The sequence below is a fragment of the Nesoenas mayeri genome, assembly GCF_963082525.1.
Source record: "Nesoenas mayeri genome assembly, chromosome: 1".
Lineage (NCBI taxonomy): Eukaryota > Metazoa > Chordata > Aves > Columbiformes > Columbidae > Nesoenas > Nesoenas mayeri.
Genome location: NC_137541.1, coordinates 83,764,259 through 83,780,334, shown reverse-complemented (window position 1 = coordinate 83,780,334; position 16,076 = coordinate 83,764,259). Strand labels below are relative to the sequence as shown.

The 16,076-nt window shown below is 36.9% G+C and overlaps 1 protein-coding gene across 3 annotated transcripts in view; it reads left to right on the top strand.

The window, feature by feature from the left end:
* Positions 1-16,076, top strand: part of TULP3 (TUB like protein 3) — a 32,895-nt gene that overhangs the window by 896 nt on the left and 15,923 nt on the right. The window contains exons 1-2 of one of the 3 annotated variants that reach the window (XM_080360358.1): positions 9,612-10,145; positions 10,718-10,769. In XM_080360358.1, coding sequence (XP_080216484.1) covers positions 10,090-10,145; positions 10,718-10,769 — 108 coding nt within the window. In that variant the 5' untranslated portion in view covers positions 9,612-10,089. Of the gene's footprint in view, positions 1-9,611; positions 10,146-10,717; positions 10,770-12,622; positions 12,660-16,076 lie in introns of those variants that run through there. The other 2 variants (XM_080360356.1, XM_080360357.1) reach the window with 2 other exon arrangements.

The window sequence follows — 16,076 nt, the reverse complement described above, 5'->3', positions numbered from 1 at the left end:
TGGTAGTTTTAGTTGAGCATGAAAACAGGCCATAGAGTTAGAAGGGGTCCTGTAGTTGCTTGAGTCAACCAAATATGCTGTGAAACATTAGAAGATGATTCTTTATGCAGACTTCAAAGTCTGGGATTTGTATATCACTTCTGGAAACAGTTTTTTAAAAACCAATGACCTGGCACATGAATGTCCTTTGATAGATAGTAGACATCTAATTTTGACAGAGTTGAAGCTACAGGAAATGGTGCATCTTTTCTGATAATAATTGTACTAGTACAATTTCTTTCTACTAAGAAACATGTTTGCATACTTTCATGGGTGAATCACAGAAACAGCCTAAAGTAATGGCTGTTCATGTGATATCTGCTTCCCTCCCACCCCCAGTTTGTGAAACAAAGTTCATTTCCTCAACTTGCTTAGTCTCAATGGCTAAAGAAAGAAAACTAGAATACATGAATCTAAATAAAAGCATGTAATTTTAAAATAGAACCTTAAGGCCTATTATTTTTAGGGGTCTGACTTTGAACTTAGAATATTCAGCAGTACTATAATAAGTTGCAGGAAGACAAAAGACTGTATTTTAAAGAAGGATCTTATTTTCCTGAGAAGAGAATAGTTAAATTATTCATAAATCACTAATTTAGTCATTAGAACTCCTGTTTGGTAAAATAATTTTCAGTTGTCCAAACAGTGGGTTGCAATAGAAAAAGTAATAATACATAATACATAAGTAATAATACATAGTAAGTAATACATAAGTAATAATACATAATAACTGGCAGTTTGTAGAAATGAAGATACTACCTGTAAAGTTAAAAAATAGCTGTACTGGAGAACCAGTTGTCTTTTGTGTGTGTGTGTCTTTCCTGGTGTGAACTACTTTTACTATTGAGCAATACATAAAATACACATTAAAATATAAAAAGTATTTTATTTCTGGGAGACAGAGGTAAAGGGAAGAAGTAAAACCTAAATACAGTTTTGTAAACATGTTGTACTTGATGGATAGACAGCTGAGATCTTGGCTTTAGGCCATCTCTGAAACTTGCAACTATGGCATTGTGTTAACCAACTGCTTGTCTACCAACACTGTCTTCCATTTAAGGTGGCTGCAACTGAAATTGCTCAAGGTAATTTTAAAGTTTTATTGACTTTCGGATAGACACGGCACAACTATATTAATGCTTTAGAAAACAATAAGGTTGTTAGTGCTATTTCATGTTTTTGATATGTGCTATACCTTCTTTCTTCATTTTGAGACTTAAATGAAATTAATTATGTTGAATACAGTAGAAACTTTCAGATAAAAGTCATTCTAAATCATTGTAATCTTTTAAAATATTGAGAAGGGAATTTGGTTCTTATAGTAGTATGTGTGTATTTTAGAATCTTGGAGACTGAACTTTACCTTTTTTGTGCTGGAATAGTAAAAGCTTCCCACATGCTGCCTTCCAAATGTACTTCAGCTTCTGATTTGCAGGTGTCATGTATAAGGAATACAATTTTCAAGGTACAAAAATCTTGAACTGAGTCTACAGAGACTACAAAACTCTGTGTCAACTACAGCAGTCCCTCCCATAATTTCTTTGCTTCTTGGGTCACTAGACATGCATGGGTTAGTGGTTTCCTGTTTGTGAACTCAGGAACTCTGGGACACTTCCTCAGTGTCTTCAAAAAAAGGACCTATTGTCAAAAAGCTAAATTTTCAAAAGATTATGAGCCCATGGACTGAAAAATACTCAAAAGTAATTTCATGTATAGCTGTCCAGCCAAAAGCCCTTTCTATACTTAAGAAACTTTAGTGCAGTTGTGGTTGTCAGGAATCTTGATGGCTGCTGGGCTTGACTGTTTTGTACAGATGCACTTCAATTATAACTTTGAGGAAAAAAACACAAAATACTTTGCTAATGATTTTAGCTATGCTTGTAATCAAGGAAAGACAGAGAATTTTAAACTTCCTTTTAAAACCTATCAGTATCTCTGTTAGTCCTTGGGTATTTTTGTTTGGCCACAGGTGACCTTGCAATTAACAATCACGGTTTTGTAATTCTACAAATTTTATCCTTAGATAAAAGAGAATTGGCTTAATATCTTGTTTGCTTCATCCCTTTCAAGTCTGAACATTATAATCAAGAAATCTGTCCAAATGAGAGGAATCCGTAAATATTTTATAGATGTTGAGATGTGCTCCTAGGAGTACAGTTTCAAAATAAAAGCTTTTGCAACTGCAATTTTATGTCACTGCTGTCAGTGTGAGTGAAGAAGGAATCACCTTCACTTCCTATGATGTGACAAGAGAGAAAAAGTAGCAATGCTGTTACACCTGTCACTAAAATTTCCAAATACTACTTGAAATGCACTTGTTAACTGCAATTGTTAGAACAATGAAAGAGTTGTCTTAAAGTTGAACCTTGTTTGAATTGTCTCTTCAGTTTCTAATAGGTTCTTCTTCCATCTCTTACGATTTAAAATTTAAGTTACTGATGACCCATCTTTATAGAGACAACCATTATTTCTTTTTCCTTTTTTTTTTTCCCCCTTTTATATGGTATCTGTAGGAGGGACAAATGAGCTGATTTCAGCATAATTATGGCTTTATATGTGTGATAACTTTCTGTGACCAGACTTGCACTGGGATAGTTCCTGACTCTTGTTTTGTCACTGAGGTACAGTTGGGTGATCTCCAAAATAAAACTGTTGATAGTGTTGTAGTTGGATCATGGGAGGAATTATCTTCTAAGTGAATTTGTTGATATGCCTAGAGGTGTTGTCTTAGACTACTGAAAGAACATTTACCCTTACTCCTAGCGTTGTTTAAAACATATTCTGTGGGATGATAGAACTCTAACTACCTGTGTTATTGTTAGAGAAATCTGTGGTCACTTTTGTACTCCTTTCTCATTTAGCATTCTTAGGTGAAATCCGAGGGAAAAAAAAAGAACAAGAATCTAAATCTAGCAGCAGTATCTTGCTGAGTCATCAAGTTTGGAATGGAAATTAAAATTTGCTGTTTCTCTTTAATGGCTTCCATTTTCAATCCTTTAAAAATAAAAAAAAAAATGGTACTGCGACTGAAAGTCCACAATCAGTTCTACAGTGTCAGTTCAGAAAATTTCATTTATATTGTTTACCTCATTCTAGTTTAAAAGCCTATAAAACAAGTGTAATTCATGGCATGAGGTGTGATATGCTTATTTTCAGGAAATTTTGAGTTTTGTTATCTAGGCTGGGTTAAAATACTGTGTGCTATTTAACTGCTGACTTTGTTGCTAGGAGAGAATAGCAACTGCTTTATGTTTAGCTGTTTTCATGTTGTAATGGGCTACGATGTCAACAAGAGTGATAGACAAGGTTTAATAATTCATAAACAGAAGATCATAGGAGTCAGAATTCTAAGCCCTTGTGGATCTTGCTTTGTGCTTTCCTTGGATAGCACAATTTCTATCAATGAAACGACTATGGGGATTTGGAGTGTATAGTTGATAGGGTATTAAATAGAAAGCTGGTGTTCTGCTTATGGAATAAAGTCTCTTTTCTTTAACGGAAACCTAAGCTTCATTAAATTCATATGAATAGACGTGATTTTGGAAGCACAGCATTCTGCAATTGTATTGGTGGTTAAGAGCTGAAAATCTATATTGTGAATTTGTATCTTCCCTGTTAGTGTCCAGATTACTGGGAGTCACCAGCTGTGAACTCTCAAAGTAATGTGTCTGGCAGGAGATTCCTTGTCTCCCTTTTCTTACAATTAATGTAATAAAACCCCAGTTTAAAAGCCCTTGTTTGGCTACACACATTAAGATAAGTTTATGTGCATATTCCTGTGGTTGTCTTCCTCTGCGCCACCCTCTGAGCATCCATGATGGCTTTAGTGGTTAATGGTCTGTGTGAATTTTTGGCTTCTCTTGGCTTTTCTTCCAGGAAAAGAAGACTCTCTTCACCTTAGGGATGCTGTAACAAATTACTTGAGACTTTGGTGGCTAAGGAAAACAAGGATCTACTTTCTGCTCTCCCAGGATAGTAGGGAATATTTTGTTTACATTCTTCTTTATAGTCCAGATGGAAGTTTTACTAGCTTCTGTCCAGAGAGTGCTGCTTTATTTTAATCACTCTGTTTCCTTGTTCCAAGTCAGAGGAGGTAGTCTTTTATACTTGGTGAGTCAGTTTTTCAATGGTGTATGAAACACTAAGCAGTACAGTAGTAAAATATTTCTGAACTCAGAATTTAAACTTCTCATGATGCTTGTTGCATTTTCTTGTAACAGCCTGTATTCTCTATTGTCATCTAGTTTGTTCTCTCAGACTCAGGCTCTAAACTATCTCCATTTACCTTGTGATCGCCAGAATCTGAATAGACAGAAACACAAAATCATGGAGGTTGAAAGGGGCTTCTTGAGACCATCTGGTCCAACCCTGCTGCTCAAGCTGGGTCAGCTGCAGTAGGTTGCACAGGATGTTGTCCAGTCAGGATTTGGATGTCTCCAAAGATGGAGACTCCACAGTCTCCCTGGGTAACCTGTTCCAGTGTTTGACCACTCTCTCAGTAGGAGTTTTTCTTGCGTTTGGATAGAACTTCATGTGGTTTAGTTCGTGCCTATTGCCTCTTGTCCTGTCAGCAGGCACCTCTGGTTTCATCTCCGTTACACCCTCCCATCAGGTATTTATACACATTTATATATGATTTTTATAGATGTATATACATCACCCCTGAGCCTTCTTTTCTCCAGGCCGAACCATCTCACCTCATATTAAATATACTCCAGTCCTTTAATTATTTTTATGACCCTTTGATGGACTTGCTCCACAATGTCCATATCTTTCTTCTGCTGAGGAGCCCAGAACTGGACACAGCACTTCATGTGTGGCTTTGCCAGTGCTGAGCAGAGAGTTAGGGTCATGTCCCTCGACCTTCTGGGAGTGCTTTCCCTAAAGCAGTCCAGGATGCTGTTAGCCACCTTTGCCTTGAGGGTGCATTTCTGGCTCAAGGTCAACTTGTCCACCAAGACAGTATCAATCAATTTCTGGAAAAGGAATCTTATCAAATTGCATATGTTTTATTCTTTGTTTCACCATAATTCAACTTTTCTCCCATAGACCCTTCATTTTTTAATCTTCTGTTACTTTACTAGCAGTTTCTTGTTTAGTTCACCTGACAGTCTCCTGCCAAATAAATTCGTCCTATTTCAAGGCGTGTTGGTGTAGATATGTAATAGTGCAGAGCATATCCCATTGCATTTGTGAGATGATATTATACTAGGGTTTTGTGATTCCACAGATACCATTTTGAAACTGAAGATTCTTCTGAGTGGTTGTTTCATCTTGCCTGCACCGTTTCATTTTACATTAAAGAATGGCTGGAGCAAGTGCTTTAAAGAAAAGAGACATTTGTATCTCCTTTACTGATAAATACTCTTTTCTGCATTAACTTAGATGCAGTCAGTCAGTACTAGACTGCAACATTATTTACCGAGTTACATTTGGCATGTGAACAGTCACCCCAAAAGATACACATTTTCAAGGGAACTCCTTTAGGCTAAATGTAGCCTGTTCTTGCTGGGCTGTTTTAACCTCAACAGCCTGTTACTTTCAGATACACTTCACTTACTATTAGGGCATTATACATATAATGTATGGTGTCCCAGTCTAAGGAGAGGGCTCCAGTTTACAGACCCGCTGCTCCGAGAAGACCACTCAAAGGGGGTTTTATAGTCTGGTCAGATCTGGCTGTGGGCATTACAGCACAGTCCAGAAGCTTCACAGCTACTCTGGGCACCTTCTTTGTTAATGACCCTATCAATTGACTAAGGGTCCTTAACAGGACCCTGTCAATTGGCTGAGGGTCCCACCCCTCCTGCCCCATCAGCTAGTGGAGGTGAACTGACCCTGCCTTGGGGTAGGGGAGGATGTGACTATCAGCACTTTGGTACCACCCTAGGTGTGTACGTGGGGACAGGCACAGTGGGGCAAAAAAGGTGCTAAAGAGCTAACTGCCCCATTGAAGGCTCTGAATCTCAGGGGGATGTGCAACTGCCACACCATATTTAAAATCTGTCTTTCCAGTGAATTCTGGATCATGTAGAACATTTTCTCTCTACAGGCTGCTCTTCCTGTGCCTTTTCTTGCTTCCTCTCCTTGTGGTCTCTCGCTCACAGCTGCAACCAGTCAATTCCTTGCAAAACTAACCATAATAAAGGCAACATTTTATTTGCATCTTCAGAGCTTCAACAGTCGCTGTAGAAAGGGGACTTAATTGTTCCCTTGACATAACTTTTAAGAAGAATGCTTAGCTCTCCCATCAGGGATAACCGTACCTGAAATCTGAAAGAAACCACAGCCTTACTCCCTGACAGCAGTTTTTAGCATAATAATAATCAACCTTGACTAAAACCTGTTGTTTTCTATTGAAATCCACAGCTCCATGATGTATCCCAAAGGTTAATTAGTTACAGTGTTAAATAAAAATTTTGATTGCAATCAGAATTTGTTTAACTGAAGTTACATATGACTGGATTTTGTTTTCTTTTCCTCTCTCATCAATAGTCATTTGTGGCCTCAAATCCATGGAATGCAGTGGAGTGTACTCATTATTTTTCTCTTGAATAAGCAGTAGGATGCATTTGAATCTTGCTAAGAGGTAAATTTTCCAGGCCTTAGTCAATTTGTTCAGCTTTCTGTTGAACCCTCTTCAGTTCTTCAGAATCCTTTCCCATGTGGGACTTCAGACAAAATTCCAAGACCATTTTCAGGCTCGTAGATTGCTTTCTTGCCCTATTTTCTGCTTTCTTCTGCTTTAATATCATGGTATTTCATTATTCTCAGAGTTGCTTTATTCCACTAGTTTGTATTTGGCTGATTCAATGATAATTATTGCCAAGTGCTTAGAATATAACTTTTTTTTTGTTTTGTTTTAAGTATAATATATTCAGGAACACAGAGAAGTTGCAATGAAAACAAGGGTGTTAACTCTGCCTATCCACATGTATGCTTTACAACATAGTTTATAATTCCAGAATTGCAGTGTGTTATTGAAAAATAATACGTGCATTTTGAAAGAACTATGTGCCTTTTTTACATGAATGAAAATAAGCTACATAAAAATGAAGCCTTAATGGCACATATGAATGGCACTGTTCCATAACTTGTGTGTTATCTCTTCATTGTGTTATTGTGTTTAGTTTGATATTCTGAAAATGGTTAGGAAAGATCAAATAAGCACATCTATAATAAATCTGTCATTCATGTTCTATTCCAACACTGATTTCTGCTTATGATATGAAAAGAAGGCTAATTCTGATTTCAGCAGGAATTTGAGGTGGTATCAGTTGAAAACAAAATGTTTTGCTTCATGTTGGACTATGTCGAATGTGAAAATGGATCTGTGAGGAGGAATGGATCTGCGAACCTCCTTATGTCTTGCTGTCTTCTCCCACATTCAGATGTACTGTTGTATCTTCTCAGTTGCAGTTGAGTGTTTTTGTTAAATAGTTGCTTTCCTACTCTCATCTTTATTCTGTATCCTGGATAATCGTTAGTCTTCATTTCTGTGTTACATTCTGGGTACTTTTTCCTTCCTCTATGACACGTGTCCATTACCCATCATGCAGCTTTAGTAGGAGGGCCAGTGGATTCTGGTAAATGTAGTTGAGGTGTTGGTGGGCAGTGTCTTCTGTAGTCTGCTCCACTGCAGTGGCTGGGAAGAGGCTACTTGAATATTTTCAGTTCTTATTTATCAAAGGTAAACGGGCAACTGGTTTAGTGGTTGTGTTTTTTCTTCTGTTTTGAACTGTGTTATTGTATCTGTGAAAATGCTGCTTATTCTTCCTGTTCCTACTGGAATCCCTCTTACTGTGCATAAACCCTTAAAACAGAAAAGCACAGCGATTTTGTGTGTGTATGTTGGAAGAGCATGTAGATATACTGGTCTGTGTAGTCAGTCGATCTGAAAGGATGTGTGAAGCCTACAGCTGTATTAGCACACTACTTGCATTCCTGAGCAGTGAGTGAACTGTAGGAGTGACTCTGGCACAGCCATTTCCTGTAAAGTCTTTAACAACACCAACCCTGCTGTGGTGGGTATAAAAAGTTTGAAGTGTGTTCATGTGCTGGAAGCTCTCTTTTGTCTAGTTATTATGTTACACTTTCACGATGACCAAGTGCTGGAAGGAAGGTTGCAGGAAGAGTAGGTAAAAATAGTGTAATTTTTTTTTTAAGCTACTATTTAAAGTGCCATAGTGCTTATGGCTTTGTTTCTTTTTATTTTGCTCCTTGTATGAATCCTTGCACTTTATAATGGCAAGTGATGGCTGCTTTCATTTTGCGGCCTGCTACAAGGTGATTGTGAAAGAGAACAGTATTGTTATCTTTTGCTTTACCAAGCTCTGTGATGTGTTAGAATCTTATGTGTTTCAAACATATCTGAGTCTCAGTTTAGCGGCTGGTGGTAAGGCATCATTTAGTTTGCATTATGGTCCTGTTCCAACAGTCTTCAGACCTGTCTTTGATGTTCTGTAACTTTATTCCAGTGTGGGTAGGAAATAAATTAAAAATATGAAGGAAATAATTTTCGTTGAGGTTTTCCATAAGGCACATATGTCAGTCATAAAATATTACCATTTTGCCATCTTCCAGGTAAAAAGGAAAACCTGGAAGCTTATTTCCAAAAGTTGTGGTGTTTCTATTGCTTTTTATTTTCTGAAGAAGAGACTAATTTTTGGGATGCATTTTCTTTTAGGAAAAGCAACAAAACCTCAGACAGTAGCTTGTATCTACACAGGACACCTTTGTAGTTCTTTTTAATTATATAAGAATGTGTCCATAACTCTGAGAGCTACATAGATTGCTTTATAACAAACTCTTGTCTACATTTAACAAATGTCATCTATTTCTTAAATCAGCAGGCATATGAAAAGGAATATTCCCCTCCCCCTGCCTTTTTTTTTTTTTTTTTTTTTTTTGGTCATGAATATTTTACCTGGAGCTTTCAGGCATTTTTCAGACTGCCAAAGATGGCCTTTTCCATCGCCTATGCTTTAAATAAAAAGCATGTCACATTTTAAATTTATGTTGAAGTTTCACATGACAACTAAAGTATATCTTGCTGCACTGAAAAGGTGTATCTCTGCATGTTTCTTTCTTAAATTGTGGATGTTTGCAGGTGGAGACAAGTGTATAACTCTTGCGGTAGGGACACGCAACAGCTCTCCCTTCCTCTTCAAGAAAAGCATTCATTCTTCCAGGCCCTCCATTACCTTTGAATCCAAGGTGCTACATATTACTGGTTCATGTGAGGAATAACATCAGTTTTTAGAAGCAAAGTGTTTTCAAGGTCCTAGACCTGTTATGTGACAATACTTGAAATATATTAGAAAAAAATTCTAGAAATAAGGAAAACGGCAAAGTAGAAAACCAGGCCAGTGGTAACTTGCTGTAAAATAGCATTAGTTGGCAATAAGCACCAATTTTAGAGTATATACACTGTTGTATGTCTGTGTATAAAACTTTTGTTCTGCACATTTGAGCCTTCAGGAACAAGGGCCTGTGCTGGCTAGCGTAGTCTGTCTGTAAGGACCTCTAGATTGTCATCTGCCTGTCTGGAAGCTGAGTCAAATGTGGATTTACTAGGGATTAATGGGATTCTAAGCCCTTTCTCCGCTCATTAGCTCTCTGCGCTGTGATCAAATTTCCATGGCATATGTGTTGCAGAAATACCACCCCACCTCTCTCCCTGTTTCTTACCATCTCTTTTTTTTTTTTTTTTCCTTGTTAGGGTTATATATTCAGCACTGTCTGCCAGCTGGTGACTTCACATCATTGGACATTTCTGCATACCTAAACCAGATGGAGAATTTCCTGTTTAAGCTGAATTTTTGGCTAGCCTTCCTTTTCTACATGATATCAATAAAATATATAATGTTTGCCTGTTTCTTGTATTAAATATTTTCTTCCTGATGCTTTCTAACTTCCAGAGAGGTCTTTGTCAAAGCTGTGTAGGGGGAAACTGCGCAACTGTGGTAGGCAGAATATGTGCTTACTTGTCAATTAATCTTTTCCCTTTGTAGGGTTAACTGCTCTAAATTGCACTTTACATAATAATTCATGATTGTGCAAAAGGAAATGGGAAGTCTATATGCAACACAACTTAGAACAAAAAAGTGAGTCCTTATGAAAGTTATCTATAAAACACTTAAGTAGTGAAATAATTATTTTTTTCATCTGTAGAAATTAATATGAGGTGTTGCAAATATAGATTCAGGTATTAAAAATAGTTCTGGGAAGTCAGGCAGGAGGGGGAAATGATGCAAGTTTGATTCCAAGACAAAACCTAAAATTCTGAGTTATTTTGGAATTGAGTATTTTATGAAGAAGCAGGGATTTTACTGAATTAGTTTGAACTTTGCTAAGCCTTTGGATAGAAATTGTCTCATAGCCCACCTCAAGAGTGGCTCATATTCCATCTGCCAGTAATTAAGCCTTTTTTACTTACAGAATGTTTTCAAAACAGTTTACTAAGAAGTTTGAACTACAGTTTGGTCCTATTTATGACAGAATGTGAAGTATGTTTTCTTTTTAATGCCTTGTAACTTGGTCTTCTTGTGGGATAGAAGTTATGTCTTACAGTTGTTTTAAAATCTTGATGGTGAAGTTGTAGTCTGTGAATAACCTGTGCTCTTGCAATGCAAACAATTTACAAGCAGTAATTATTTTGTTTCTTTCCCTTTCTCAGAATCTTTGAGGATGAAAGCATGAAACTACGACAGCTGAAACTAGAGAATCAGGTAAGTGATAGTGCTGAAACTGGTAAAAATAAATATATGAAAACAAAAATTACCCATCTAGAGACTTGAGAAATCAGAATCCTAGAGTGGTTTGGGTTGGAAGGGACTTTAAAGACCATCTAGTTCTTAGCCCCCTGCCATGGGCAGGGACACCTTTCACTAGACCAGGTGGATCAGAGCCACATCCGACCTGGCCTTGAACACTTCCAAGGGATGGGGCATTCACAGCTTCTTTGGTCAGCCTGTTCTTGTGCTTCACCGCTCACATATAGGGGTGAAGTGCTAAAAATGCTTGGTCTAAAGATTACAAATAAGAACTCATTGCTAATGTTTTTCTTTAAAGATTTTAATGGCTTTCATTAGTTTAAGTGAACCTTGCTGTGGCTTGTAGGCTTGATTTCTTTGATACATTTATTTTTCATACATCCTATTCATTTCATTCAGATGGAGTCACCACAATGCAAGAATGAATGAAAAGAAAGGAAGGCTGCAGGGGATCGTACATTTTAATCCTAAAAGAAAAAGTTTCCCTGAGTTATAGAAAGTCCTCCTTAACACTACTGTTGAGCAAGATTTCCATCATATTTTGACTCTTTTTGTTTATTTCCTATAAAGAAAACATCTACAGCACAGCATTTTTCAAAGATGAGGTTATAGATCTCAGTTTTTAAAGCAGTTTGCTGGATCACCATGTTCTCCAAAGCAATCAAGTGTCCATCCTTAATATTCTTCCTCTATAAAATTTTAAATGCTTATAAACAGATCAGAAGATGTGAGATTATTGTGATTCTGTAGCTGGCCATTTTCCACAGACTACAGATCATTGTCTTGCATTAAATTAATCTGTGTTCAAATTAAAGTATGTTTTTTAGAAGAGCTCTCTCTCAGAGCTGAGGATCTTTAAATCCAGACATAAGAGTCTTCAGGGGACTGTTGTGGTGGAAAATAACCTTCTTTACGAGAATTTGTTTGTTATTTCTAGCACTGTTGTCTTGGGTCATAAGCTGGTAGTAATCACTGGCTCCTAGTGCTAGACACTGTGATCAATGTGTGCATAGTTTCAGACCTTGTCATAGGGGTGCATTACTGTTTCACCAAAAAAAAAGCTGCTGTGCTGGGTGGCATTTCCTTGGAGCAACAGTCAATTGAATCATGAAGAGCTGAGTTCAAAGAATCTATACCCTTTTGCAATTTTGTTTCAGGCTCTCTTGGATTTGGTTAAGATTGCAATCACCTGCAAAACTAACAGCTAGAAAATGTCAGTAAAATATATTTTAACACCACGCCCTCTCCTTGCAAATGAGATTCCTTGAGAAATGCTAACAGTCTCTAATTTAGAATTGCATATTTAAGTTTGAATATTACCTTTGAAAGTCTGTTTTTAACCTTTACATCTGAAGAAACAAGAGGTCAGGAGTAAATCACTGTTGGATATGATGGACTCATTGCTGGTGGCAGCTGATGCCTTGCTTGACTAATTTGTCCTAAACATTTACAGGAATCGGAGTAAAAAATTCAAAAAGTTTTAATCCAGCAGGATTATGTTTAGAACATCTGACCATAGAGAGAATTTGCCACAGCAAAGGCACATGCCTGTCATCCATTTTTCTTGATAGGTTTGGAAACTATGTAATTGCAGTTAAATAGTATTTATAATAATGCATAGCATTAAGTTCCATCTGTGGGTCAGCTCCGCCTATCAGGATGTTTTTTCTAGACTACTGTCTTTTCTTTGAGGAGACAGTGTGTGACTGCTCAGGCAGTGCTTACTGTCCCAACAGTAGAAGGTGTTTTCCTGTCTTTGGAGGCACCTGCAGCTCAAAGTGCACTGCTGCTGTCTCTCTGTGAGTGGAGGGCATGAAGCTGAAGGCATACTTCTGAATACACCTGGTAAGATGCTTACTTACTCTTGACATGAAATTTTGTTAATGCCATCATCGCTAGTACAGTCACTACTGCCTCAGCATGAACTAAGGAGGAGCTGGAAGAGTGGAGAAGATGTTTCATAGCTAGAATCTGTCCTGCATGGTCTAGTAAGGTAGGACCCTGCCAAATAATAAGTAGAATGGCATTGCAACTTCAAGGGTGGAGTAGTTGGAACCTTCTTGTATACTGTCTTCCTGTTCATCACGGTTGTAGAAAGAATACTAAAATAGTTGTCTTGAAAGTCTACTATGATATATTCATCTGACATATTGGGCTTCTTAGCTTGTTGGAAGCTCATTAGAACTGTAGTTGGTATTTTATGATCTTTTAATCATCTTGTATTCTGATGTTATGTTTTTCTGTGGTGCAAAGAAAATGTTTCTGAAAGTATTTAATACATGGAGTTCACAAAATCCTGAACAAATCATTATAATCTGTATCTATTATTTATTTAACAGGTTATGTGTACTGGTTCATGAACTAGTTAATTTTTTTGTTGTAATGTTATATGAATTTTTACTGTAACACAGAGCTGGAGGACAAAGTGTTAGTAGCTAGTTAGTAGACAAAATTAAAATTGCCATTTTTTGACTCATTTTAGTGGAATAAGTCTGAGAATACATAGTACTGAATGTAAGGCTGCTCTGCCACCTTATGTAGAGAAAATGAACTGCTACTATCCTGTCAGCAGGCTTGTAGATTTTTTTCTACCTCATTAAGCACAGTAGTAGAGAGAAGCCATTTTAAAACAAATTAAATTACTGTCAGGTTTTGTAACTTAGATTATCCTGAAGTTCCTGCAAGAAGGTCAGTCGCATCTACCAGCAATAAAGTATGTGTTTCAGTATAAACCAATATGATCCCATTGGATTGGAGAGTCCTAGAAACTCTTTGATGAAACAGAATGTAGTTTAATAAGAAAGAAAAACTTAGACTGGTGAACAGTGAAATGTTTAAAAAACTCATCTAATAGAATAATCAGTTAATCCTGAAAGTTATTACATCTTATAGTGATCGCAAATTCACTTTCCCGTTCTAGCAGTAGCTGTGTACTTTCTTACTGCCTTTAGGATGTCTGGTGTTGGTTTTTTTTTTTCATGTCTGTCTATTTGTTAGGTAGTTGCCTTGGCAAAAAGTTTTCTCGAGCCCCTATTCTGAGTATAATGTTTTGATTCTTGTTTTCCCTCTGTACTTTTATTTAAACTATTAGAGATTTATAAACTCTCACTTTTTTTTTTATTTTATTATTTTTTTTTTTACTTTTGCCCAGCATTAATTTAAAAAAATCAAACAAACAACAAAAACCAATGTAAATTCTTTTGGAGGGTCTGACTACCTTTCTAGAAAACAAATTTTATTTGTAATTAGTGTTTGCTAAGAATTTGACTTCTACTGCTTATTTTTATTTTCTTATTCTAGAGCAATGTGATAATCTCTTTGGAAATCTATGTAGTTTTTGACCTGCAGGACAATCCTTGCAAAAAATCCTGCAGCAACAAACACTACATGTATTGCAGTCTGGTCTTCAAAGTGTAATCATGAACTTAAATAGAAAATGTTGTTTTGTTTTTGTGGCTGGTTGCTTGCTTGCTTTTTAGCTCCGTGCTCAAAAAGCAGAAAGAATAAAGGACCAATGGCTGAGTTGTGTGCGAACTTCTTCAGGGAGAAGTTGCCTGAGAAATTAACCTCGCTTAAGACAAAAAGCTTAATAGGAGAGGAAAGAACCAACAAGAGAGAGAAAAAAGCATAATAGGAGAGGAAAGAGTTCCAAAGATGTCTGTATCTCAAGTGGATTGAATTGTTGGTATAGTTTATCTCATGTGTCTGAAATAAATAACTTACGCTTTTTCTATGGATAAACAACGTTTAATCCATTTCCTTGTGTTCCGTAAAAACGTGTTCATTAGAGCATAAGCAAAACAGCGCTGGGTGCGCGAGGGATTCACTCCGCCCAACACGCAAACTTTTAACAATAAGAAGTGTGCTTAAATACAGTATGGTATTACATATTCATAATGACCCCAGAAACGCCTATACATATTCATGACCTTTCCCGCTTTTTATTAAAATGAGTCTCAGATAACCATTTACATATTCCCCTCCTTGACCCTCCCCTGTTGCGCCTGCGCAATGTCACCTGGTGAATTTGAGGAAGGGTCTTTAGGGGTCTTTGGATGAAGGCTCCTTCAGCTTCGTCACAGTGGACTCTTTACCTTTGGCTCATTAGGAGGAACTGGCTGGAACCCAAGCTGCCAAACCGACTGAAACCAGACTGGCACCCCCTTTTTGCTGTAAATCTTGGCTATCTTGTCTCCTCAAGGTTGCAGCTGCTGCTGTAAAACTTCTTATCTCGGCATTTAATGAAGTCCTGCTTTTTTTAGCACAATTAGTTACATACAGCTCTAAACTAGATATTAATAATGTGGTTTAAAATGTTAGCTTGTTAGTAGGCCCTTATTACATAGTTGCTTAACCCTTAAAATGTTAGTTCCCTCTATCAATATAACTTCCTAAACAAGTTTCATAACTTTTTACATAGAACTTAACCACCTTTCCCTTTTCCAAGTTCAGAGTCCATGCCTCATTTGGTTATACCTGTAAACATTAAACATCTTAGCATGAATCACAACTGCATTTTTCACAGTCCTTGGAGACTGAAAATAAATGTGACGGATAAAGGGTTTCTGTCATCAAGAATGACTTTCAGGGGTGTTCAGGTGCCTAAGAAGCAGGCATGGATAAACTGCATCTATGGCAAGGCACATGCACGTTGTTTCCATAGTGGTGCATTACAGAATATTAGAATATGTTTTTTCCTTCTTCTTCATGCATCACCTTAACTTTTCAGGATTAAGCGTGGCTGTATTTAAAATGGTGCAATGTCCCCATTTGCCTTGATTTAAGTTGTTTCTGTTCTCATTTAGTAGGAGATCATAAGCATCAAATGTATTTGTATCTTGGAAAAACTGTTTTATTTTTTAACATTTTGATTTACTATTCATTCCTTTTAATCTGGAATTAGATGGACAATTTTTGCAATGTAGATAAATTTTCCTTTTACTGGATCAGTCCTATAATATTTTAATGACTGCATTTTTTTTCCCCTCAACGTCTTATCTCTCAACATCAGTTTTTGGAAACTATTTGTTTTCAGTTCTCCCCATAAGATGATAGCTTTAGAGATAAAAGCCTTTTCCTTTCCAAGTCCTGACTTGCTTTTGCTGCATTGTAACAGCATTTTTAACTGGAATGGCAGTATAAACCCTGATTAAGGATTTTTAGAAATGTTATACTAATATAGTAAAAGACTTAATTTTCATGTAATGCATAGGGCAAGGGATCTCATTTTTACTTAGCATTTACAGATAGTCTTGAAGATAG